Raw genomic sequence first — 27,243 nt, forward strand, 5'->3', positions numbered from 1 at the left:
ATGTTCTCACTTATTTGTGGGAGCTAAAAATAAATAAATAAATAAACACACAAACAATCACAATAATTCCTTGAACTTTTTAAGACTAGTGAACAGATATGATGTGGGGGGGAGGGGAGAGAGGGAGTGGGGGAGAGGAATGGGTAAAGGGTCATGAAAATCAACTACAATGTATATTGAGAAGTTAAAATAAAAAGGAAAAAGAAAGCTTTTTTCAACAAAATAATATGGGAGTAAATAACGAGGAAGAAAAGATATTAGAAGATTGTTTTTTATGTAAAGAAATTTCCAGACTTTCTCCAGTTCACCTATTTTAACTTGGTAAAAGACCTGGGTTCAAATTCTTGCTTGAAATATGTGACTACAAACAGTTACATAAACCTGAACTGCATTTTCCTCAAATATAAAATGGAGATTGTTTTGAGGATGAAATGATAAGGGGTAGCTTTTTTTAACTCTTATTTTTATTTTATTTTCATGATTTACTGAAAGTCTCAAAAAAAAGTCTTATATTGATGATCTAATTAGTTTCTAAGCTTTAAAGAATGAGTAGTTATTGAGATCCATTAAATGTAGGGCATGATGATAAGTGTTGAAGCAGATTCATTAAGTGTGCAAGATGTGGTGCTATCCTCAAATGATTTATAATCTAAAGCTGTAGGTTAGTTAAGTGAAAGCTCAGGACAGTGTTTGATGCTGATGCAAATGTGAATGCTAAACAGAATGGCTTTAAAAAATGCAAACATTTGTTGATCTCTGTGTGCTAAGCATTTTGCTAACTGCCTTCAGTGTGTAATATCATTTAATTCTAAGAAACAAACAAAATCCTGTGGGATAGATGTTAATATTACCCTTAGGTAGAGATTGAAAGACATTAGTGTTCCTAATCTGATACTGAGGAGTTTTAAATTTAGTTAAGTTAAATAATTTGGCCAAATTTAAATAGCAAGTGGTAGAACTAGACTTGAATGCACACAGGCTGACTGATGACACACACCCCAACTTTCCACCATTTTGTTTTCTCATGAAAGTTTAGAGGTTGGAAAAGTTGCTATGGATTGAAGTAGTCAAAGAAATTCTCATGGAAAAGGCAGGTCTTGAGAAGTTTCCTGAAAGATAGACCAAGAAGGATGGAGAGAAGTAAAGGATCAGGACTTCAGATACAGTTTCATCAGCAGGTGAGAAGATTTGAGAGTTGGAAGAGCACATGTTTTTTTGTAAACAACAAGGAAATCTGGGTTGGTTGTAGTACTAGATTTGTGTTGGGCAGTAGTAAAAGATTAAGTTGGATTGGTGAGCTGAGACGAGTTTGTAGAAAATCTGGAATGTCAGCCAAAGTACTGTACACGTCTTCTTTTAGGTACTAGGAAGCCTTTGAAAGGATTTGAATATCAGTTTGAAACTATTGTTATATTGGAAGAGAAATATTCTGAGCAATAGGAGATGAGAAAAATAGTGAAGGGGCCACTGTCTCAATCTAGATATGAGGTGATAAATCTTGGACAGTTTTTCTCTTTATGAATTTGTTTTTCAAAGGATAGAACGTTGTAGCCTACCTCTTCTCTCTCTCCTCTGCTTGTGTGTCTCTGAGACTCTTCTTTTCTTTTGTTATATCATAGATTTTTAAAGGAGTAAGTCACCTTGGATGGAGATCAGGTATTCTAATTTTCAATTTTTTTTTTAAACAAATGACAACTCTGAGCCAAGCAAAATTAATGAACTTGCCTAAGATCATATCAAGTGTCAAAGCCAAGACTAAAGCTCGGTTTGTTTTCTGACTTTCTCTTCAGCACTATGAGTGCTATCCATTTTTTTTTTCCTACTATGGTTTCAAGGAAAAAGAACTCCAGAGTTCCGGGATGATTCTTTCTATTCCTTTACCTAGGATGATAGTGGCAGTAGTATTGCTTTCAGGGGATGGGGTGAATATTTCCTAGGTACTGAAAGCCCCAATCAGCAGAAATTATTTTTCTGTATCTATGTTTTTTGCCCCGATAGACTCATCTGGATTTTATTATACACAAGAGTAAAACACATTGACATCCTCTGGAGGAAGCAGAAGAATCACCTTCCTTTCTATCTCTACTATTTAGCAGAAAAGGGAAGAGTTGTTACTCTCCAGAGACACCTTATGGCTTGATGAATTCATCAGGGAGATGTAAATGTCCGGTCTGTTTTCTGGTCCATAAGGAAAAATTACTTTAATAAGAAAGAAGCCTCTGAGGCATAGAGAAAGGGAATAAATAAAAAGTTATGAATTCTTTCCACCCAGGAAAAACAACATGGTGTCTTACGGTTCACTTAAAGGATCCTAATTTCTGACCTTCTTTGTGAGATCTCACTTGCAAACTTCTTTATCAACTTTTGCATTAAAGTTAAGAGACTAGAAACCCAATGGCAACTTTATAAAACACAATTTGTATTTTTCTCAATGTTAATGATTTTGAGTGCTACATGAGATTTTTCTATTAAAGGTTTTTCTCCCACAAGGAAAACACAGTGACTTTTAATCCAAAGCAGACTGTAGTAGCATGGATGAGGCCTTGGCTGAGATGTGGTCAGGAATAATCAATACTCCACAATTAAATCTGTTGAATTGACAGGAAAAAAAAAAAAACATTGAAGTTTTAATTTAGATATTGACTGTCCAGGGAAGAAATAATCTGACATCAGTAGAATGGGGAGTTGAATTTCATTTATTCCTTAGATAAAAATAAATTAGTTACTGTATGCTGATCGCTGTACTGGGCTGGTGCTGAGAAATTAACAAAACAATACGCACATGATATTTGCCTTGAGCTGCCACTTCATGATAAATCCCAAATTGTAAATTCCTAGGAGGGCTTGTTTATTGCTGTAATCCTCGGGATAAGAATAGTGTCTGACACATAGTAGGTGTTTTAATTGAATAACATATATTTGGTGAATTAGTGAATAGTATATATTTTTAGTCTTTTGGATATGATTTTGTACCTTGCACCAACTTGTCAAATATAAAAAGGATATTAATTTTACATATAAGAAAAGTAGAAACAAAGATTTGAAGAGATTTCTAAGGCTTGTGGTCAAGTCATGGCATTGGACTCACAGGACGTCAATTTTTAAAATCTTAAGCAACAAAATCCTTTCTTCAAACAAAATTTGACTCCAAAGTTCAACGTGCAGATCAGAAGCTGAGATGCACTGGTTCATGTAGGTGCGGCAGGCAGAGATCCTCCATTTCTGTAGGTTTCTTCTGCACGTTTTATCCCTTGAAGACTCTGGATTAATCTTGTTGATAAGATGGTTAAGGATTTGGGGGCATCTAATAAATAACCCTCTTCTGTATTACATAGTTGACTCTTGATTCAGAAGCTAATCTAGTTGTATGACCCTAGGCATGTTACTTAACCTTGCTAAACCTCTGTTTCCTCATCTGCAAAATGAAAATTTTGATTATAAATGCCTATAGGGTTCTTGTGAAAATTAATGGAGATAATGCATATAAACAGTTGACAAAAGAGCTCAATGAATGTTAGCTATTTTGGTGGTGGTGATGATGATGATGATAATGGTGATGAGGAGGAAGAAAAGTTTTTGATTCTCACCTGGCCTAAAACAAAAGGATAAAGTGTACCTCATTTATTTTTTCACATCGCATTAGGAAATTTCAATATTAGATGAAATATAATCATCATTTATTTTATTTTACATGACAGACATTACACTTAAAGATAAAAACAAATGTTGAGAATAATGTGTTCTTGCTTTTGTGGTGCCAGCATTTATTGGTTATGAATATTCATGGGGTACAAAGCAAATTGTCACCACTTGTGCTGCTTTTGATTTAACACACATTTATTGAGCACACTTTTTAAAGGATTTTAAAAATATATAATTAAATGACATTTTATTCTTGTTAATATAAGTTTATTAAGTAATTTCTGTGGGCCAGACACTTGTTCAGGCTCTGGGGACTCAGAAATGGATGACATTATCTTGTCTTCAAAGTGCCGAACTTCTGGCAGAAGGAACAATTATACTAATGTAAAATATAGTTGGGGCAGAGGTATCTTCAGATCACTTTTACAAAAATTAAAAATGTCCATATTTCTCTGGTCATTTTGCTTGTCTGAGTTTTTGTCTAATATATTTCTAAAGAGAGGCATAGGGAGTAATATTTCCTGGGTACTTGAATATTGATAACAATTTGTCTAAACATCTTTATGTTTGAAGATCAGTTTTGCTGGATATAAAATCTTTGTCTCATGCTTTCTTTTTAAAAATATCTCATTTAATTCTGTGAATACCCTTATTCAATTTTTTTCTGAGGCATTGTTATCAAAAAGGAATAATGTAATTTTTCATTCATAAGTCACATCCTTTTATTACCTAGACTCCCAATGAGTTTCTTTTTCTTTAAAATCCAGAAATATTACTAGATTATGTTATGCTGTTGGCTGTCCTGGATCAGTATTCTCAAATACTTAACATACTATTTCAATATGTGATTTCATTTTTTTAATTATATCGTGAGAGTTTTCTTAATATAGGTTTTATTTATTTATTTATTTATTTAAGTTCGAACACTCCTTTTATTAGCACACTCTTTTTTAAAAAAATTTTATTTTGTCGATATACATTGTGGCTGATTATTGTTGCCCATCACCAAAACCTCCCTTCCTCCTCCCTCCCCCCTCCCTCCCCCCCTCCCCCCACCGATGTCCCCTTTGCTTGTTGTGTCAACTTCAAGTAATTGTGGTTGTTATATCTTCTCCCCCCTCCCCCTGGTTTGTGTGTGTGTGTGTGTGTGTGTGTGTGTGTGTGTGTGTGAATTTATGTATTAATTTTTAGCTCCCACCAATAAGTGAGAACATGTGGCATTTCTTAATATAGGTTTTAATATTTGTTCTAATCCTTGGCTTCGTTTTTCTCTTTTCAGAAATCACTATTATTTGTATATTGGCTACTCTTTGCCTGTCTTCAATATTTGTCACTTTGCCTAGAATTATTTTTATATCTTTCCTGAGGATTAAAAAATGTTTTTTATTTCATATTATTTTTCACTCAAGGAATTATTTGTCATATTTATTCACTCATGTTCTTTCACAAGCTAGGTTGCATTTAAAAAGTGATATTTTCTTTCTAATCATTTATTCACTTGTCACCTCATTTCTGTTTTCCTAATTCTTATGTTGTTTTTCCATGAATTATAGAATTTCTTCCTTTTTTCAAGTTATAACTTTTAAAAATCTTTTAAATGTTTATTTTGAAAATAATTTATGTCTGTCAAAAAAGTTACAATGAAAGTACAAAAAACGTCTGTATATCTTTCGCCCTGGTTCCCCAAATATTAACATCTTACATATTCATGGTGTAATGATTAAAAACAGGAAATTGACATTAGTATACTATTAACTCCTTTATGTACATTATTCAGATTTCACCAATTGTCACAATCATGTCTTTTTTCAGGATCATAACATTGCATTTAGTAGTCATGCCTTCTCAATCTCCTCCAATAATCCCTCAGTCTTTTTTGGAATAATCTCTCAGTCTTTTTTTGTTTCTCTTGATCTTGACATATTTGAAGAGGACTGGTGAGTTACTTATACAATATACCTTGATTTAGGTTTGTCTGCTGTTTTCTCTTTATTAAATAGTGATTTTGTATTTTTGGCAAAACACCACACAGATGGGGTGTATAATATCAGGGGGTGCATGATGTTGCTATGTCTCACTAATGGTGATGTTAACTTTGATCATTTGATTAAGGTGGTATCTTCCAGGATCCCCCACCATAAATTTACTATTATTCCCTTTGGAATTAATAAGTATCTTGTGGGGAGATACTCTGAGCCTATGGAAATATGCTATCACTCATCAGAACTTCACTAAGTAATTTTTGCATCCAGGAAGGATTCTAGCTTGCAACAATTATTAACTGTGATGTTTGCCAAATGAAAAGATTTTTATTTTCCTTCTGTATTTATTAATCTATTTCCATATTTACTAATTGGAATTCTACTGAAATGAAGAGTTATTCCTTCTCCCCTGCTTATGTATTTAAATCAATATGGACTCATGAATATTTAATTTGTTCTATGGGTTGTGATATATTACTATTATTATTTATTTTATTGCCAAATCTTACCATATTAGGCCATTGTGGTTCCCTTAGAATTGATCTGTGTGTCATTTCAATATGTCTCCATTATTCTTAAGTACTTTCTTACTTTCTTGCACCATGATATGTTCTAGACTGAATTCTTCTTTCCCTGCCCCACCTTTGGAACCATGCATTTCTCCAAGAAGCTCTGATTCCTTTTAAGGGGTCATCTTAGTTTACGTAGAAACTAACATCTGGGTATGAAATATGTTTCTTGCTACTAGAGAGTTATTGTTTTAGGTCCTTCCAGTAGAAAGAGCTAGGAAATAGACATATAAACACACACACATGTATCTGTTTTTTTACCTTTCTGAATATATAAAACCATGATTTGGCAATGATGACTCTGATTCTAGCACAACATCACAGAGTTAATTCTTTATTTGTAATTCCTTTTTTGACAGTGAGAAAACTGGTTGTTATTACTCATAATTAATTTACACATTTATTCAATCCTAGACTACATGTAAAAGTAGTTTTAGAATTGCTAGCTCACAATTGCCTACTGCTGTGAAAAACAAATTTGTGTACTGTTCTTTTTGTCTTTAGCCTTACAACGTATAGCCAAAATTTTGTTTTTATCATAGGGTTTCAGTTCATTTGTAAATGTTTGCAATCCATTTCGGTTCTCTCCATGGTTCTCTTTTGTTTGATTATATTTACTTATTTATTTGTATACATATGCGAAGCACTAATACAGCTCTAAAAGTTGGAACTGTACAAAAAAAGATGCTTAGAGAATTGTCACTTGCCCCTCACCCTTCCTACCCCATTCCCGTTCACCCATTCTTTCTTCTTTGTCCCCTTTTTTTCCACCCAACTTCTTTAGGTAACCAATCTTAGTTTCTGAATGATCATTCTTATATTTTTTGTACAAATGAATATATATATATATGTATATGCATGCGTATTTTCTATCTCCTTCATTCTCACAAATACTTTTTATCACTCTGTATACTTTTTAATTTTTTCAAAGTTATATTTCATATATAACTTTTTATCATTTCACTATATATCTTGAAAATCACCACTCCATAGAGATCATCTTCATTTTGTGAATGCACTAAATTATTAAACCACTCTTCTATGTGGAAATTTACTTCTGTATGCTAATATTATATTCTGTTACCTTACTGAATTATTTTATTTTTTCAGTTACTTATCGGTTTTCTAGGGTTTTCCAAGTACAGTATAATATTATCGGCAAATAGACATGGTTTAACCTCTTCTTTACCAATACGTATGCTTCTAATTGATGGCTCTTGTCTAAGTTTACTGGATAATACTTCTAGTTATACGTCGAGTAGTTGTGGAGACAGTTATCTTCATTAACTTGTTTCTGATCTTAGTGGAAATTCTTCTAGTGTTTCTCTATTAAATAAGATTCTTTTTAAAGACTTTTAGAATTCCTGGCTTTAGGAAAGTGTGTGTGTGTCTGTGTATGTTGTGTGTGAGTAGTATTCATCAATTCTTATTTTCTTTATTGTCTTTATCAGGAATCAGTGTTGAATTCTTTTAAGGTTTTTTGTCTGTTTGTTTTTTACCATTATAGAAATAATTGTGAGTTCTTGATTTTTAAAATTTTTATTTTATAATTTCCAATTCTGGCAACTTCTTGTGAGGGCTAATAAATGATTTAAAATTTCAGAAATTAAATAAATTACTCTTACTGATACTTGATAAATAATATCATATTGTTAAAAATGTCAGCTAGTTGCAATAGGTGACTTCGTGTTGGCTGGCTGGCCTTAGAACTGATGGCATAACCTGAAGTTTCATTGTTTACTTGCATGTACATTTGGCAAATTTTTCACAGATAGCTGTTGGTCTCAAGACATAGCTATAAAAACTTCTGCCTTGACTGTTTCAATGGGAATAATATCTATTTTTACTGTTAGTTATATATGGGGTTGAGTGCTGTGTAAAAATGTAAATTAACTGATTACATGCTCTTGATTGATGCAAGTAATATTGTAGGGCTCCCTCTACATTTGCAGCTGGGCTGGCCCACCCATTAATCTGTTCTGTGCTGATTCCAGCTGAAGTTGTCCTTACCTTATGATCTTTTGAATTGTACCACTGGATATTTGAATGATATTATGAAATCAGACTTGTCAAAATAACTTAAGAGAAAACACATTTTAATACTAACTCTGTATTGATTTTCAAATTAAGTCATTCAAGAGACTAACACAGTAGTGGATAAAACCAGGTAGGCAGGTGTGTATGTGTGTGTGGGGGAGGTTTCTACAAGCTTTTGGAACAGGCTTTGCTCCAGATGAGATGCTAGAGATTTTAAATATCACATGTTCTAGTCACTGGAAGTGTGCTGGCAATAAAGCCCTTTACAAAGCACATGGTTTATCTGCAAATGCTATTTTCTTTCCTTCTTTAAAGTGTCATGGGAAACACTGCTTCTTCCACTTTAACATGGATACAAATATCCAAGGGAGCTTGTTAAAGTGCAGTGTCAGGGATGGAATGCAAGTGATGCTGCTGCTGCTGATTGGTGATCATACTTTGATGACAAAGGCATAAAGAATAACTAGTTTAGATTTAGACTGACCTAAGTTCAAATGTCAACTTTGGGTAATTTCTTTAAAAAGATGACATTTGAACCCAGGTTAGTTCTTCTCAACCCTTAAAGACTTGGGGCTCTGGTAACCCATTCCTGGGCTCCTGGAGCAGTTGAGGAACACCTAGGTTTGGTCTCTTCTCTTCCGCTGCTTTCAGGATTATTGACTCTGAGCATTTTACATGACAAAAATATCCTGAACATAATACTATGTTCCTAGCAACCCTGGTGATTTTGAGCTTGAGAACCACTGTGGCCTTAAAATGAAGCTGCCTTTTGTTTTTGTCTTTTTAATTCATCCAAACACTGGGTACAGTGTCTGGCCAGCAGTGCCCCATGCTGCTCTGTCCTGACCTTGATAATTTTGTGCATCTCTTTGCCCTTATAGCTACTCTCCTCCTGCACCCTCACTGCCTCCTGTTACCAGGATGTGCAGTAAATGGTGAAGCCACCTGCTAAATCTCAAACAGGCTCCAGAGCTTGCTGTGCTTGGGGCACTAATATTATCAAGCCTGGCACCATTCATTCAGTGTTATGGGCACTGTATCTTTATAAATTGCCTTTGTTTTAAAGAAGTCACTCAGTTTTCCATTTTAATTTCTTACTTGTGGTCCTTTCTTTGCTTTAGTGGTCCTGATAGTTCAGGGTCTGCTTGTTAAAACCAGGGTCTGCTTGTTAAAACCAAGGATCTCTTGGTTTTATTACTGTTCCTCAGTCTCTGGGTGATCTCTGTTCTTAGTAGATAAATAAGATTCATAATTAATAATAAAAGAATGATTTTTAGTTACATCATTTCCCTTTCAGCTGTCTGGCCTTTAAGGTTATCCTTTACTCAGTATATCATGCAGTTGGGGGTTTCTATTCAGTAACCTCTTAGTTATGACTGGTGGTATTGATTCACTCTTTGACAATCTCAGCTGAGGTGCTATTTTTTGGTCATAAAATGATTATATTTTATAGATATCAGAGGCTTTTTCTTTTCTTTTCTTTTTTAAGGGAAAAGATATGTCCCAACAAAAACTTCAGTTTTGAAAGTTGGAGACTTCCTACACATAGGCTACAAATGCCTAAAAAGAGCAGGCAGACAGTGTGTATGTGAAATAGGGAGTGAAGGTTTCTGAACTTGTGCAGAGAGTGCATTGGACTTGCAGAGGAAGAGAACATTCCTTGGGCTACAAAGTGGAATGAGGGGGAAAAGGGGAGGAAGAGAGAGGTTGGGGATAATTGGGTGAAGGACACGGGGTATGAATGCAATTTGTGGTAATGGGTTTGCTGTCAGTATGAATCTGACCCTCACATCCTGGGCATGAGGGGTGACAATCAGCTTTGTATCTCATGAATATTCATAACCAATAAAAAATAATTTAAAAGAAATAAAAAAAAACCTAAGAATATTAAAAGTTAGAGTGAAACAATTAGGCCCTCTTCCGGTCAGGGATCCTAGCTTTGCCACACCTCCTAGAATTAGGGATCTATTCAGGGTGATCAAATATCTGGTTTGCATTTGCTGAAAAGCTTCCTGGAATGCAAAGACTTCAAGGCTAAAACTGCAACATTCCTGAACAAACTGGATATTTGGCACTGTATATCTAGCACCCTTTGTGCATATAAGCTTTGTCTTAAACTAGACTGTATTTAAGCTGAAGCTTTAAAAAAATGAGGAGTAGCCAAATCAAATTACTTTACCTGTGAAAACCAAAAGGAAGTGGATTTTGTTTTCCCTTTTTGAGAATTGTTTGCAATTCTCAGTGAGGAAAAATAGCAACGATCACACTTTTATTCTTCTTATAAGCAAAGCAGGACTTCAAACTCTATTTGAGAGATGACCCCTTTTCAGAAATTACAGGCGCTGAATTTACTGCCAGCTAGTCATAGCTGTCCATCTGCTAATTCTCTCCACATAGAAAGAGCAGCTGTCATTTCAGGAATGCTACAGTAGATAATAAGATGGGGTGCATTTCATCTTCAAATGCTTAAAACAAATCCCTGGGAGGAACAGCAGCAGTTCCTCTGACTGCATGAATCTCTGATATTATTAACACAAAATGCCAAATGGATTTGGAGATTGGAAGCAAATGGATTTGCTTTGAAAGGAAAAGCACTCAAGTGAGGTAAAGTACATATTGTAATAATCTGCAATTGCATAGATGTAGAAACTGCCAAAGCCATGGGCAACACACAGATATTCTCAAAATCACAGCCACATATAGAGCACTGAAAACAAATACAAGCATAAGGTCTTCTCAAGTCCACACAAACTCTGTATACCAATGGAATCATTCATTGCTTCCATCCTGCAAAACAAACAACAAAAAAAAAAAAAACAAAATTTACCGCAAACTAATAGCTTCCGTAGCTTCTATGTGTCTCTCATTGGCTCAATTTCTCTCCAAATATATGTACTTAGATGATCTTTGATGCCATACTCCTCTTTGCACTGTTTAACAGCCCAATTCCAATCAGCAATTTCCATTGGCTATTCCTTTTAATTTTTTCTTAGATACATACTTTTCTTCTCAGTCCTACTGCCTCCACTCTTAAGCATGCTTAGATCAGCTGGTACTTAAAATTGACCATAATCTCTTATCTGGGATCCCTAGCTAAGATTATTCTCCCTTCCAATCAGCCTGCATATAGCTACCTGATTATTCTTCATAAGGAGAAAAGTCAGGATGAAGTAAAGAACTAATGTGCATAGTAAAAGTTGTGCTGTGCATCCCTGAGATGTAGATGAAGAGGTGGATGTAGATGTGGATACAGTCATGGATCTAGACACAGGCAGAGATAGAGTTATTTGGATATTTCTCTATGGTGATATCTAAAATAGGTACTATTTCATTTGTTCCTCAAAATAATCCTGGGAGGTAGCTTAGGCATATCTATTATTTTTTTTCACAAATGAGAATATTGCTTCTCAAAGAGGCCCTGAATCTCATACCTGGTGACAGAGCTGGGAGTTGAAGCTAGGATTTTTTAAACAAAACTCAGACTACTTCTGGTTGCAGCAGAAAACTTTATTTTTTCTATTTTTAAAAATTGTAATCTAGAATTGTATTTCTGCTGTGCAGTAACCTATGAGCCTTCTCCATATAGATATTGCCCCTGAACTTGGTCTCCATGGAGCATAGGGAAAGAATATGTAAAGATAGTTGACATGAAATTGCTGGCTGCTGGACACATATAATGCTTGCAATTTTATTTAAAGAAAGAGAAATGCTTTTAGAGGGCCTCAACTGATTTCATCACAGTCAATGTTACAAAGAAAAAAACAAATCCCCAGTGTTGATGAGAATCCAGGTCAAGGCAAGGAGAATCAGAGAGCAGTTAAAGAGAATCCTGAGGCTCTGGGATGTTGTGCCTGCAAATACCTTGATTTGAGAAAAGAAATTCGTTTAAACACAGCAAATGTGCTCAGGAACAAGTCTGGGACGTCTTCTCCTTTCCATAGCTATCGGCATTAAAGACCTGCTTTGTATTTTACCTTCATCCTCGGTTGCCAGGCAGAACAAATAAACCCTATTTCTAGATGTTATTGCTATTAAAAAGAGAAAGGGGGGAAAAAATGCAGGAAAGAACAAAAAAGCCAGAGAGAAAGGTGCACAAAACCTACCATTTCTGAAGTCAAAATATTTTAATGGTAAAATCAGGACAAATGAATAGTCTAAAGATTTTTGGTTTCCAGTGAGCTGCAGGAGGGGGCTGACAAGCAGCAAGAAGCTAATATTGAAAGATAATTTCAGAAACATGGAGATGAGGAAGTGATAAAAGGAGGAGGCTGAAACTTCTTCCTCCTACCCCTAAGATTTATTGAAAATAGTGTTTTTTTTTAAAAACAGAAAATATAGCCAATTCTACATTTAAATGTGAGTGCATTTATTCATTCCAAATTATTTATTCAATACCAACTCTGACACAGTTACTATATTAGGGTTTTGATGGTAACCAAGAGACTGTTCTTGCCCCCAGTCTGATGAAGAAGGCAAGAAAAGTAAAAATAAAAACTCATCCAAAATGGTTTTATAAGGACTCTTGATTAAAAGGATGTGAGGATGCTATTTTAACAAGTCGGAACATAATACAATGGCCTGAGATATCAAGGGAAGTTTCCCTGTAGGGCTGATCCCCTGAAAGTTGAACAGATGGAAATGGATGGTGATGGGGGAGCCTCAGCAAAGGGACAGAAGACACAATTGCTCAGAGGGAACTGTGAGCAATTCCATTGCCCAGGAGTTTGGAAGGATAAGAGTGGAGAGCTGGAGGGTTGGGGTGCAGGCAGAGTAGGTGATGGAGATACTGTACTAATTCCCTCAATTTGTGGCACCCTACTTATTAACCCTATTGAATAAATAACATTTTAGCAGAACTGCTGGGAACCTCTCCTGTGCATTGGCTGAGATTGGTAATTTCTGGTGGTCCTGGGCTTTTAGGATGACTCTAACTGACAACTTAGCATCTCAGTTTCCTTCCTCCGAATTACAATAAGTGCTATTACTAACCAGCTGGGCCACCTTTGTGAAGTAACGTGGTACTTTCCAAAGTGAATGTCTCCATTCCAAAATGAGGGGATGTATGCTTTTGAGCTCACTCTAGTTCTGATGTACAATAATGGTATCTTTGAAAAAGGTACTCTGGTTCTTTGGGTAGATGTTAAGCTTTCTATGTCATCTAAGGAGGGAAGCAGTAAGACAGAGGAAAGAACATAAGGGTTAGTGGCAAACAGACCAGGGTAGAAATCCTAGCTCTTGGTTATGTGATCTCAAGCAATTTATTTAATCATTTTAGGCCTCAGCCTCTTCACTGGGTTGCAATAATATTCACCTTGCAGAGTTATTGGGCCAGTTGAAAATATTACATGAAACACACCCTGCATGTAGATTGAGCTCAACTTAATTATTTTTAGTATTGAAGGACCCAGAGGTAGAGAAATTTATTGAATTGTTCTCTATTGATGTATACTGTATAGTGGAGGACTGCATTTCCCAAACTTCATCTTAAAACTCTGAAAACCCACTATTATGATAAATATGGTTTCTAGTTCTTTTGGGGGCTATGAATAATCACAACACTTTGGGAGTTTAAAGGACAGATCTGAAGCTTTCTGTACATCTGGAATGGATGCCAATTGGGCAGAAGTCAGAAGGAAGTTGGATTCATTAGTTTAATTGTTTGTCTTGTTGAGCTTTATTTTCTGAAGTCATTTTCTTCTGTGTATTTATTTGCTTATTATTTTCTCCTGCAGTCACAGATGCTCGCTGAGAGGGGAGGATCTGAACAGACAGTGGATCTCTCCCAAGGCTCATCTCCAGCCAACGATTTACCACACCAAGGGACTTCTCTACTACCTGAGAAGCATTGGCCGAAGTCCCGTGGTGAGTCATTTCCTTCTGCCTCCAGACTCCTTTTTCTACCCCCCAGGAGGCAGATATTGTCTGGCAGGCAAGAAAACTAGACAAAGGCCAGAGGCCTATGTGTGACAAGCTCTAATGGAGTTATGTATTCGTTTCCTAGGGCTGCCATAACAAACTACCACAAACTGGGTGGCTTAAAACAATAGGCACTTATCTCACATTTCTGGAGGGTAGAGTCTGAAATCGAGATGTTAGCAGTGGTGTGCTCACTCTGATGGCCTTAGGAAAGAATCCTTCCTTGCTTTCTCCAGCTTCTGGTGATTAGCAGCAGTCCTTAGCATTTGCCAGTTTGTAGCAGCATAGCTCCAGTCTCTGCCTCAGTCTTCACAAGGCTATCTTCCCTCTGTGCGTGCCTGTGTCCATATTTCCCTCTTCTCATAAGAACATCAGTCACTGGATTAGGGCCCACCGTAATTCAGTATGGTCTCATCTTAGCTTTTTTTTTTTTTTGTCTCTTTGTGACCGGTAAGGGGATTGCAACCCTTGGCTTGGTGTCGCCCGCACCATGCTCAGCCAGTGAGTGTACCGGCCATTCCTATGTAGGATCCGAACCCGCGGTGGGAGCGCCGGTGCGCTCCCAAGCGCTGCACTCTCCCGAGTGTGCCACGGGGCCGGCCCTCATCTTAGCTTTATTACATCTGTAAAGACCCTATTTTCAAATAAGGATACATTCACAGGTAACAAAGATTAGAGCTTCAACATTTCTTTTTGGGGGACACAATTTATTCCACAACATGGGCAAGCCATTGATTCAATACTTATTAATGAAAACCTGGCAAGAAATTGTATTTAATTCTATTTCCTGTGTCTTTATTTTTCTGGTTTTTCAGGTGTTGGACAAGAGAGAAAATATATATACCTATCAAATAGTGTTTGGGTAAATCCTTTAGGTGTTCATATTTATGTTCAACTAATACCTATTAAATTCCAAAGATCATTCTGGCACTGTTCTAAGTACTTTTATATCTAGGATTTTCTTCCAAGCTTCTAGTACTATACAATTGATGAAAAATAGACTGTTTGAATCCAGAGGTCTGGGCTCAAGATAAGGAAGAGGAAATAGCCAAAAAAACTATATAAAAATGCTCATTTCTTGAGTACAAACTGTGAATACCTGTCTGCAAAAGTGTGAAGGGGAATATGTTCAAATTTAGAGTCCTTACCTTACCTAACAAACTTAAAATAGAGTGGAGAAGCTCACAGGTTGACCAGATAAAATAATCTCTACCATGAATCCCTTTTTGAATATCTACTGTATGACCCAAACAGTGGCTATTCAATGAATATTAATTTAAAAAATGGATGAATGTATAACATAGAATCTCATTTAAATCTCGAAAGAGATTAAAAGGTAAAAAGATTTTCACAAGGTCATCTTGAAGTGTATGGCAGCGTTGTGATCAGTTCTAATGTGTTTTTCCATCCTGCAACTCCACCTCTCTTTATTACTTACTCTTCGAGAGAGTGTGTTTGGGGTCCCTAAGACTTCTTAGGTTCAATGATTCCCTAGAAGGACTCACAGAACTCAGAATAACTGTCATACTCACCATTACAGTTTATTATAGTGAAAGGTTACTGATTAAAATCAGCAAAGGTAAAAGGTATATATGAGAGAGTCCAGGAGAGACAAGGTACAGGTTTCCAGGGGTCCTCTTCCAGTGAAGTTATAAGGATAGTGCTTAATACTCCAGCAGCAATGTGTATTGCCAACCAGGGAAGCTCACCTGAGCCTTGAGTTCTAGAGCTTTCATTGGTGGTCAGTTATGTAGCCATGGAGTTCCCCACATGGCTGATCTTACTCAGTCCCCAGCCTCGATAGAGGTCAAATTGATATCTTATGGACCAGGAGCCCCACCATAAATCACGTTATTAGTATCAACCATTTGGCATGACCTAAGTCCCCAGGTAAAAAAAGACACTCTTATCCAGCAGAATATGCCAAGGGTATAAAGTTTATCTCCCAGGAGCCGGTTAAGGGCCAGACCTTTCTTTAGAACGTGCAGGATTTGAACACACCAGACTTGCTGAGTCAATCCTTTATTGCAGAGAGCAAAGCTCTTTTTCTTTTCCTCTTGAGAAGTTTGGTTCTACACTGGTTAAAATGTACAATATTTTAATGCTGATCCCCCTTCCCACATCCTAAAAGGCCCTATAATTCCTACTGTGCACCCTCTGGAAGCAAGCTCTGGCCTGCACAGCAGGGCACCACTCTTGTGGTCAAAACCTGGAAAAAGGGTGTCTCTCTGACACCCTGGAAAAGCTTTAGCCTCCAAGATGAGAGTGACTTAGAAGGAAAGAACTCCCTATCTGATACACATTTAAACACATACACATTCAACCCACAACAAAACAAGTTTCCTCTTTGCTCTGACAACCTCTAATTGAAGAGCAGAGCATTTATTTTAAAGCGTGACAGGTGAAAGGCTTGTTTAAAAATATAAATAAACATTAATTAGCTATAAACATGACAGCCACAGACTTGTTTCCTGCTGGGACCATCTGAGAGGTGGGTGAGAAACAGCTGAGTACTAAATGCTACTCACGGTGTTACAGAGCTCTCTAACGGGCTCAACACCATCTTATAGTTACTTACAAGGCTATATTTAACCAGCCTCTTGCTGGCAGCAGAAGCACTGACATTCAGCACTCAAGACTGTCCTGTACGAGGAAGATTTTCACTGTGACAGGATTGATTCTTGGACTATATGGTTGGGGATTAACTGACTCTGCCCCACCTCTGGATCTTATTAAAATGATTTCTGAAGCACTGGGAAGCAACTCTGTGGTGGCTAGGAAATTCCACCTGATCTAGATGTTACTTAGACATTTGCCTGTTGGTGGGTGGATTAGTATGAACTCCCAGGACCAGTGAGGATGTGGGGCAGTGAGAGAAAGCAGTACCCTGATACTGCTGGGAATTGCTAAAAACCAGACAAGTAATTCAGTTTATAGGCAATATGGCAATAGTCACATATTGTTTCATCCATCCATCCATTTACCCATCTATCCATCCATCCACCCATCCATCCACTCATTCATTCACCCATCCACCCACTTATCTATCCATTTACCCACCTATACATCCATTCATCCATCTATCTACCCACCCATCTGTCAATTCATATAATCTATTTATCCATCCACCCATACAATTCTTTTCTTTCTTTCTTTCTTTTCTTTCTTTCCTTCTTTCTTTCTTTCTTTCTTTCTTTCTTTCTTTCTTTCTTTCTTTCTTTCTTTTCTTTCTTTCCTTCTTTTTCTTTCTTTCTTTCTTTCTTTCTTTCTTTCTTTCTTTCTTTCTTTCTTTCTTTCTTTCTTTCTTTCTTTCTTTCTTTCTTTCTTTCTTCCTTTCTCTCCCTCTCTTTCTTTCTTTCACTCTTCCTTTTGTTCTTTCTTTCCATTCATGCACCTATCCACCCACCCATCCACCCATCTGTCAATTAATGTAATCTGTCTATTCATCCATCCATCCATCTATCCATCTGTACATCTATCCATCTACCGGTCTAATCTATGTATGTATGTATGTATGTATCTATCAATCATCCATCCATCTATCTATCTATCTATCTATCTATCTATCTATCTATCTATCTATCCATCCATTCCTCCATCTATCCACCCACCCATCTATCAATTCATATATCTGTCTGTCCATCCATCCATCCACCCATTTGAGCACTTATCCATTTGTCCATTTATTTACACCATGTGTAAGTAATTGCTGTGCTAGAAACAAGGGATACAAAGCTAATTTTTTTTGAATTGTCCTTTTTTCCTGAGGAACTCACAGTTTACTTTGGTAGAAAGTGGAGTCAGGTCTGCAAAGAAACCAGTGTAGAACAAAATAGTAAAAGTTGTAACAAAGGGTCGTGTGAGGTATTATAGGAGCACAAATAAGAGGTTGAGTCATTTTCTCTTAGGGTTATGGGAAGGCGAGACTGGAGGTGCCATTTGAGCTGGACTTGAAAGATGAGGAAGAGTTTCCCTTGGGTTTTATTCTAGTAAGGCTGAGAAATATTCTTTCCTCAAAGGGTCTTACAGGCCTATGATCTCTTGGTCTTTTGCTTTGCGAAATTGGAGATCCCATGAGTTTTCTATACTTGGAGTGACTGCAAATAAGGGAAGCTTTTCATTTAACTGGTGGCAAAAACTCATATCACACAGACCTTGTAACTCCTTTCCCATTGTTTTGTACCCAGATTTTCTGTCTCTCTTGTATGTTAGAGAGGCATAATACAAAAGCCCAGACACATAGCAAATGTTGGTATATTTATGCATTAGAATATTAGTCAGTAACCCAAACCCAAACTCAAGCAAAACAAAACAAAACAAAAAAACAACAATGGACTACTGATACACTTAATAACATGAATGAATCTCAGTTGAAAGAAGTTAGACACTAAAGACTACATACTCTATGGTTCTATTTATATAAAGTTTAAGATAATTAAAAGTAATTTATGAAGACAGAAATTAGAACAGTGGTTGCCTCTGGGGAAGGGGATTAAATAATGGGGGCCAGGAGGGAACTTTCTAGGTTAGTGGAAATGTTCTATATTATGATTGAAGAATCAATGACACCGAAACTCATTGAACTGTATATTCAGGATCTGTGCTTTTCACTACAGATACATGTTTACCCAAATAAGGCAAAAATTAAAAATAAACAAATCAAAGCAAATTCACAGAGCTTTAAATGCACGTAGGAGACAAAGGGGACTGCCCCAAATATGCCCGACCAGCCTAGAGGCAGTAAGTCAAGTCAAGGAACACATCTTTGCTAGCACAGAATAGAAAAGCTGTAGAAGATCCGTTTAGAAGTCAGAAAGATCCAGCCAGAGAGAAAGCATGTAAGCGTAGAAGCCCAAAGAAGCAGACAGGCTCTACAGTCAGCTAGTAGGAGGCACTGAATCGGTTTCTCTTTGTGGAGCTCCCCGCAGAGCCAGGAGGTTCCTGGCTGCGGAGGCAGTCGGGAAGAAATGCTCAGGCTGCAGCATGCTCTGGAGAAGCCGGGCGGACAGGCTTTTCTGGGCTGCCATGTTGCAGCTGGCCTCACCTTGTACTGCTGAATTGGGGCTTCAGAGTTTAGAGAGGCATCAATTCCATCCTTTTGACTCTTGCTATGTGAGTGCATGTTAGTAAAGGGATTTCAGGGCTCTTTGAGGAGCTCATTGATTTCCATTTACAACTCACACAAACTGGGCTGCCTTCTGCCAGGGGACAGGACGAGTATATTTTGGTTTTGTCTTTCTCTGGGGCCCAATGTAATAGAACTTTTAGCTACTTAAATGATTTTCCTGGTCTCATTCTGTCACTCCGGCATATGTTTTCAGTTAATCAGCTTCTTCTAAAAGAGGCACAAAAGGAAAGAGAGAGAAAAAAAAGATGGCCTGTCCCTTTCTACAACCCCTGTCTCCAAGGGACTTAAGATACTCCAAACACATTATTTATTTATCTCCACTCTATTTCTTAGAAGTGGAAGAAGAACAAGTGTTATTTCTGCTTATTTTCATTGACTCACGCTAAGGTACTAAATCTAGGATTTTCCTCTTATTGCATTTCAGAATACAGCAGGAGAAAAACAAAACAAAATAAAAAAAACCTTGCTGCCATAGTTGGGAGAGGCACACGGAATGCCCATGGAGGTCCTGGGTGAAAAAAATTTAACTTTGATTCCATTCGTTTATTTAAAATTATTCCCATGCTATCAGAATAAAGATAAGACAATGCTTCTCTAACACACCTGAAACCATGTTTTGTGTGTATTTTTACTGACACAAATAATCTACATTTAAGTGAATTGCTAAAATTTCTTGGATAAACTTATGTTGAAAGCAAAGAGCACTTTTCTTTTTCTCCCCTAGTATCGTCAGTGTATCTTCTGTGTACCACAGGGGGTATAAATCTGGAGTCCTCCATATGCCACAGGGAGGGCCAGTCAGATTTTTCAAAGACATCTGACAGATTCCCTATTTTTCATGTTTTGTTAAATGGAGTGAGGTGAGGAGGTGGGGTGGAATGGAAAGTAAGAGGGTAGTTGCTCGGATCAATGTTTCCCTTTAGCCTTTGTGAAGGTGACTTTGCTCAGAGCTGGTGGAAATGTTAAGGGCTGGGTGGGTGGGGAGAGGAGGCAAGAAACATGTGGGGACAGGGCCAGATGAACTCATTTTGCTATCAGGCTATCTGTAAGGGAGGGCCAGAGATCAAGATAGAGGCTTCAGATGAAGACACAGAGGGGTTCTTTGTATACCTACGGGGGCTGATCTGGCAAGTAGAGCAAGGTAGCAGTAATCATGACCAATGGCATTGGACACATGTCTCAAAGTTCTAGTCCTAGAAAGTGGGAGTTGCTCTGAGCAAAGCACAGTCCAGCCTTGGGGTCCAAGGCAACCAACCGTACTCAAAGATAAGAGTGCAAATTAGAAAACTGAGGCAAGCCTTCCTACATGGAGTGAATAGGCAGAACAGTTGGTCTGTATTCACCTCCTCTTCCCCACAACCCCCAAGGGTTTACCTAGACAACTTGGAAAACTGTTATAGGTAAAAAAGACTAGTCTAGACCTCACCTTCTGGAAAAGACAGAGATCCTAATAACCTATCTGCCCTGATTGGATTTGGCACCCAAAATGGATAGATTAATGCTTCTGCCTTGAGGGTTTCAGCACCTGCAACTGAGTGCGACAGAAAAGATCTTGCTTAGGCTGATGGGTTGCAGGGACTGTGTCTAAAGATGGCATCCAGGCTGCTGCTTCTCCCCCTTCAATGTCTAAAACTGGGAAAAGGGAACAGTCTCAACTTCCAAGGAACCTTCCAGGAACTCATTGAGCAAATGCCCTCTCAGGGTGTTAAGCTTCCTGCTCATGCAGGGATGGGTGCCCAGAGATGAGGAGTAGAAAACGGCTAAAGCAAGACCTCAGGGTAAACCCAATTCACTCTTAATTTTGCTAATTCACAGTCTTGTTATATTGCCCTTCATCAGTGGTGGATCAAATATGCTTAAATGTTTTGTTTTGGAAAACTTCTGGAACCAGACTGATCAGAGTTTGAGATATAACACAACACTTTTTATGGGTAGCCATGGCAAGTTGCTTACTCTCCTTTAGCCTTCGTAGAAGTTGAACCTTACCTGTAAAACTTGGATAATATTCTCCTTTTATACTGATTATAGATGTGTATAATATGTTAGCATGGTGACTGGCACATATCAGAAATTCAAATAAATAGCAGGCATTGGAATTATTACTTATCAGAAGGATGTTAGATACAAAACAAAGCCACATATTAAACTGAACGTTTTGTGTTAACTTGCATGGGCTCTTTCAATGTAATTGAAATATCTTAGAAAGAAGGACATTATAATACAGAACGCTGGGATGGTGAAAAACCTCCTCCAGCATTTTACAATGTATAATAAAGGGTCCCACTGTGGCCAGTCTCATAAACAGTTATTGGTGCATTCTGCTGAGTTTAATGGGAAATTTTTCATTCCAAATTAGCCATTGTAAGAAGCCAAGACTGATCTGTAAGTAAAGGCTGCTTTCTAAAGCCATGTTGGAACTTTAACCCACAACGGCCTAATTTAAGTGAAAGTCTCTCACTTTAGGAAAGGAAACAGAATGTAAAATCCCTTTACAGGTAGTTATAGTAATAAATTCTGCACATACGATCTGTGGTTAACCTCAGCCATGACTGGATGCTGCTGTTAACTAAGATGAAACACTTACTATGGAGAGAGAATGGCTATCAAGAAAAGGACTGGGAAATGCAGTCTTGTAAACTGGGCTCTTGGAAGGCAGTTGAACATGTAACCAATATCATTTCCCTCAAAGAGATGTTACCTTCACTCAGGAACTTGGGATGAATGCTGTCTGCAAAACATTGTGCTCAAGTTGGAATCTCCAGGGCTTTTGTGAGCCTCGGTTGATTTAATTGGAAGCATTGCTGTTTGGAGCTTCCATCACATTCTCCAGAATTTGCCTCCTACCGGCTCCAGCCTCGTCTTCATTTTCCTGTGGCCATGATATAAATAATGCAGAGGTCTCGCTGCTAGGAAGCAGGAATGAGACCCAGATGTCAGGAATGGAAAACACAGCAGCTTAAAGCTGGCAAAGCAGAGCAGTAAACACAATCAGGGATAGGTGAGCCGTGGGGAGCAGGGGAACTGCTAAAGGAGGGAGATGTGGTTGAGAAGGGAGTTGACCTCTTGAACAAGGGGCCCAATTAACTTGAAAAGGAACCAGAATGGGATGAAGGGAGAGAGCGGGACAGGATGGAGAAGGCATGGGAGGAGGAGCATAGCAATGTGGCCCTGATCAGCCTCTGCTGAGCAAGAAATGATGGAACTCATGTTTGCATGCATTAAATTAACCTTGCAATTTAGCTCAGACAAGAATTCCTTGGAAAAGCTCTTAGGGAGATGTGTAAGAGCTTGATTTCAAAATCACAATCCAGTCCACACCATATACTTTGCTGATGAAGAAACTGAGACACAGAGAGGGGAATTAGTTTAGCCAAGGGCCAAAAGTTCAAAACTAAGCACTCCAGCTCAAGCAAAACTAAATAAAACTACACAAAACCTTCAAATCCGCACCTCTTCCTATGTTTCTTGCCTTGGGGAAAAGCACAATCATTGCTTATTCACTTAATCCAGAAATCCACATATTGTTCTTAATCTTTTTCTCTGAGTCTCTAAATCCATTTAGAGTCTAACTCCTATAGATTTTACTTAATTGCACTCACAAAACTTCTTTTCTCTACATACTTATATCTGCCTTTTGGTAGGCCTTTCTCATCTCTCTAGTTTAGTCTCATTTTCTCCAATTTTAACACTCCTGTTCTAAGGATATGATCATGTTGCTCCTCCTTGCTCAAATACTTTAAATGCTGCTTCACCACCTTCAGAAAAATGTCCAAACATCCTAAAATGATATACAACTGCCTCAATGATCTGCTCACTGCCCACTTCTGTGTACACCTAAGATCCATTCTCCTTTCGCTCCATGTTTTTATTCTGAATTATTGCAATTTTTCAAATCCATAGCTCCTTCTCTCCCATTTTCTATTTGCTTAAATAGCTCCAACTCAGTACAATTCATCTTAGGTATAACTTCCATTGGGAATCCCAGGGGCACCACACTGAAAGCCTTTAGGGGTACCATTCATTTGGAGTGAAATGTGAATGCTACTCCCCTACAGTTGTGCAACATTTGAGTTCCTGGGGCAACTTGTACTTATCTCTACCCCAGCTCTCCTCTCTGTGTAATACAACGACTTGTTGGCCTTTGGGGTAACCTCAACAAAACAGCTCCCAGAAGAAGCAAGATAGAAATGAAAAGTGTTTCAAAACATTGCTTCTGGATTAGGGCAAATTGGAGTTCAAAAATTTACTTTCATACTTAATAGCAGTGCAAACTTGGGAAAGTTACTTATTTTATTTGAAATTCAGTGTTCTCAGCTGCAAAATGGGGATAATAATAGTACCTACTTGATAATGAGATAATCTATATTAAGCTTTTAGTACAGTGTCTGGAGCATTGTTAAGTCTTTGGTAAATTAACTATTGTTGACATTATTGATGTTGTTATGGGTAGTAACACTGTGTTGTATTAAAATTTTAATTTTTCTTGCCACACAATAGGCATCTAATAAGTATGTGTTGGATCAATTGATAAACAAGCAGTGTAGGACTATGGATTAGTGTGGACATTAAAGTGCCCTCTTGGGCACACTTCGTACTTACCTGGTACAAAATCTTACTGAAAGGAAGTATAAGTATTAAATCTTTCAGTAGGAAAGAAAAACTTTCTCAACTGAAATAACTCAATAATTTGTCTTGTAATTGTCCCCTGCAATTTGGATGAACACATGTTTCTTTTAATTACCAGGCATTTATTTTTAGGAGTGTCATTTGAGCTACAGGCAGAACAATGTCTCCATCTCCTTTATTCTAAATCTTCAGAAGCCACTAAAACTACCAGGCCTTAGCAGTGCTCATTCCTGCAGGTGAATAGGTATATTATTTGTCATTTACCTCAGCTTTTAGAGTCTGCAAGAATTGGGGGGTGGGGGTGGGGATGGGGGTGGGGGCGGGGGTGAAGCTCTTTTCTCCAGATGAATTTAGCACTTAAGAAGCACCTGTCACCAAGTAGGCAGAGTTTCTGTTTTACTGAGAAATCTGTTGCTAAGACACGGTCTTAATTTGTTTGCACACTTTTCATAAGAAAGGTGGATGTTTATTCACAGAGAGAAACTGAGGTGTAAGAGATAAAGGCTGGTAGAAAATTCATGGTGGTTGAGGATTAAACCTCAAACAATCATATTATCGGTTCCTGTAGACTAGAGGTTTTCAAAATATGGACCTGGGACCAAGGGTATCAGTATCACCTGGGAACTTGTTAGAAATGCAAATTCTTGGGCCTAACCTAGACTTACTTAAATCGCAGAATTGCTGGGGCATGTCTCAGCAATCTGCTTTAGCAAGCCCTCCAGGTTATTCTGATGTTTATTAATATTTGAGATCCATTGCTTGAAAGTCTAGACTAGAAAATCCTTCAAGCTCATATATCAGTGAGTCTTCATATAGTAACTGAGAAGACTAGTTTTCCTTTGTTGGAAAATCCTGTGATAACCTCACCTGGGACTTTGAAAGAGAATGCTTATTTTCAAGATCCACCACAACTACCCCATGTTACCTTCTGATCTCATAACTCGAATAAAATATCAGCATAATTCTGGGAGATAAGCACACACTATGACCTCTGAGGAAATGGCTTAAACACCAAATGAATTGCAAGACTTTGATAATATATATCATCAGAACCCTGAACAACGTGTGGAAGAATGAATTCTAAGAATGAGTTACTAATAAAGGCAGAACATAGCACTAGAATTGGCTGACTTCATTGATAAGAGTTTATAATCCAGAGATTCTGGATTTAATTTGTTAGTTTGAGCAGCCGGGGGTGGATCTAATAGCTTAACTGATTAGTTGACTAAAGTTTGTGTTCAATGGTAGCTTACATTTAATAAGGTTGAGATGCCAGAGGTTTGCTGGTATAGAGTATGCAACATCTTAGGGAAATAAAATATGTACTAGATTTGTCTTGTGAGACTTGCACACCCACCTGCAATTTATGAGAGGGCTCAGAAGGCACTCCCTCCATCAAGCAGTAATGCATTAGCAAGAGGAGCATCTTCATCTTGGAAAAGTTCTGTAGTTGCTCTCCCTTGAAGGCCAGGTCTGTAGGGGATGCTACCATTGAGGTAGGGTCTTTGATTTTGATAGAGATTATGGAATCTCAGAGCAGCAGAGGCTAAGTGGTAGCACTTAACCACCAGAGGCAAGATGGACACATCAACTTTCACATTCTTCTTTACCCCAGATAATACTTCTTGTTCTGATATCAACTTTATCTGACAATTAATATAGCTACTCCTACTTTCTTCATGTAGTGTTTGCAGTATATCTTTTCACATCCTTTTACTTTTAACCTAAATAAAATAAATTTCTATTTAAAAAACCTATTTAAAATAAATTTCTCATAGAGTATACTTGATCTTGCTTATTTATCCAATCTGACACTCTCTACCTTTTAATTAGTGTGAGTTTACCATTCACATTGAAAGACATTGTTGATATATTTGGATTGAAATCTGCCATCTTGCTAGATGTTTTCTGTTTGTTTCATATGTTCTTAGTATTTTTATCTTTTCTGATTTCTCTTCCATTAATTGAACACTTTTATAATTCTAATTTATCTTCACAATTGTATTATTATTTATGACCCTTAAATTTTTTTTATTAGTGTTTACCCAATTGTTTACAATTTCCATCCTTAAATAATCAGTCTACCTTGAGATAATATACTGCTTCATGTATACTACAAGACATTATAACAGTACATTACCATTTTATTTCTCCCATATTTTGTGCTATTATTATGATACATTTACTTTTACATGTGCTATAAACATGTACTACGTTGCTTTAGTCCATCAGTTATGTTTCAGAGAAATTAAAATCAAGAACCAAAGAAAAATGTTTTCTTAGACCTTCATATGTCTCATTTCCAGTGCGTTTCCAGTGCTTTGCTTCAAATGGACTGTCATTTTTGAGACCAAACTGATCTTTAGGCCTCTAAACTTCTTCCTCAAGAGTCAGAAAAGATAGATGCTTGGCCTCAAAGGGGACCATATTCTCCAGTGCCCCTTTCACGTAAGGCCAAGAAGGATTGAGGAAAAATAAGCAGAGTAAACATCTATTAAGGAAAACATACTGGAGAGATACTGACAGTATGTTATTTATTTATTTATTTGTATAACAAACCACAGCAAAACTTAGTGGCTTAAATGAAAAATATGCATCATTTCTAATGATTCTGAATGAGAATCATACAGGTAAATTAGGTGGTTTCTCTGGTCTGAGCCAGGTTGGCCAAGCTGGATGGTCTATGATGGGTTCATTCACATGTCTGGTGGTTGGCTTGATATCAGCTAGGTCAACAGGAAGGACTTTGCAGAGTGTCTCCTCATCCAGCAGACTAGCCTATGCTTATTCACATGGCAGTTGTTGCCAGATTCCCAGGAACAGCAAGACAGTAAACCCCGTTGTACAACTGCTTTACAAGCCTCAGCTTGCATCATATTTGCTCATTGTTATTGGCCAAAAGATGTCACATGACTAAATCCAGATTCACAGGGTAAAGAAATATACTCCACCTATTGATGAAAAGTGGAGTATAGCCCATTGCAAAGGGGCATGTATCCAGGGTTGGGAAGAATTTGTCGTCATTTTTTAGATTTTATTATTTTCCTCAACATTTCTCCTTGTAATAGGATTTCACATCACTGCTTTTTGTCATATGACTTGCAGAGCCTTTCTGTAGAAGGAATAGACTTCTCCACTCCATTGATGAAAAGGTTGGTTATATGATTTTCTTTAACAGTGGAATGTGAGCAGATATGATGTTTGCCATGTTTTGGTAGAAGCTTTAACAGCCATTGCATAATTCTACCTTTGACCTTCTTTCGCCTCTGCCACAAGTGTAGCATATCCCAAATTAGGGCTTCTTTTTTAGCCTGAATTCTAGAATGAAGAAGACATGCAGAGC

General features: G+C 37.4%; 1 protein-coding gene across 5 annotated transcripts in view; it reads left to right on the forward strand.

Moving 5' to 3' along the window:
- AGBL1 (AGBL carboxypeptidase 1) overlaps positions 1-27,243 on the forward strand; it is an 866,292-nt gene that overhangs the window by 433,587 nt on the left and 405,462 nt on the right. For all 5 annotated transcript variants that reach the window (XM_063089333.1, XM_063089334.1, XM_063089330.1 and 2 more), the window contains one exon: positions 13,963-14,092. In XM_063089333.1, the coding sequence (XP_062945403.1) occupies positions 13,963-14,092 (130 nt within the window). The remainder of the gene's footprint in view (positions 1-13,962; positions 14,093-27,243) is intronic.

The sequence above is a fragment of the Cynocephalus volans genome, chromosome 3 (genome assembly GCF_027409185.1).
Source record: "Cynocephalus volans isolate mCynVol1 chromosome 3, mCynVol1.pri, whole genome shotgun sequence".
NCBI lineage: Eukaryota > Metazoa > Chordata > Mammalia > Dermoptera > Cynocephalidae > Cynocephalus > Cynocephalus volans.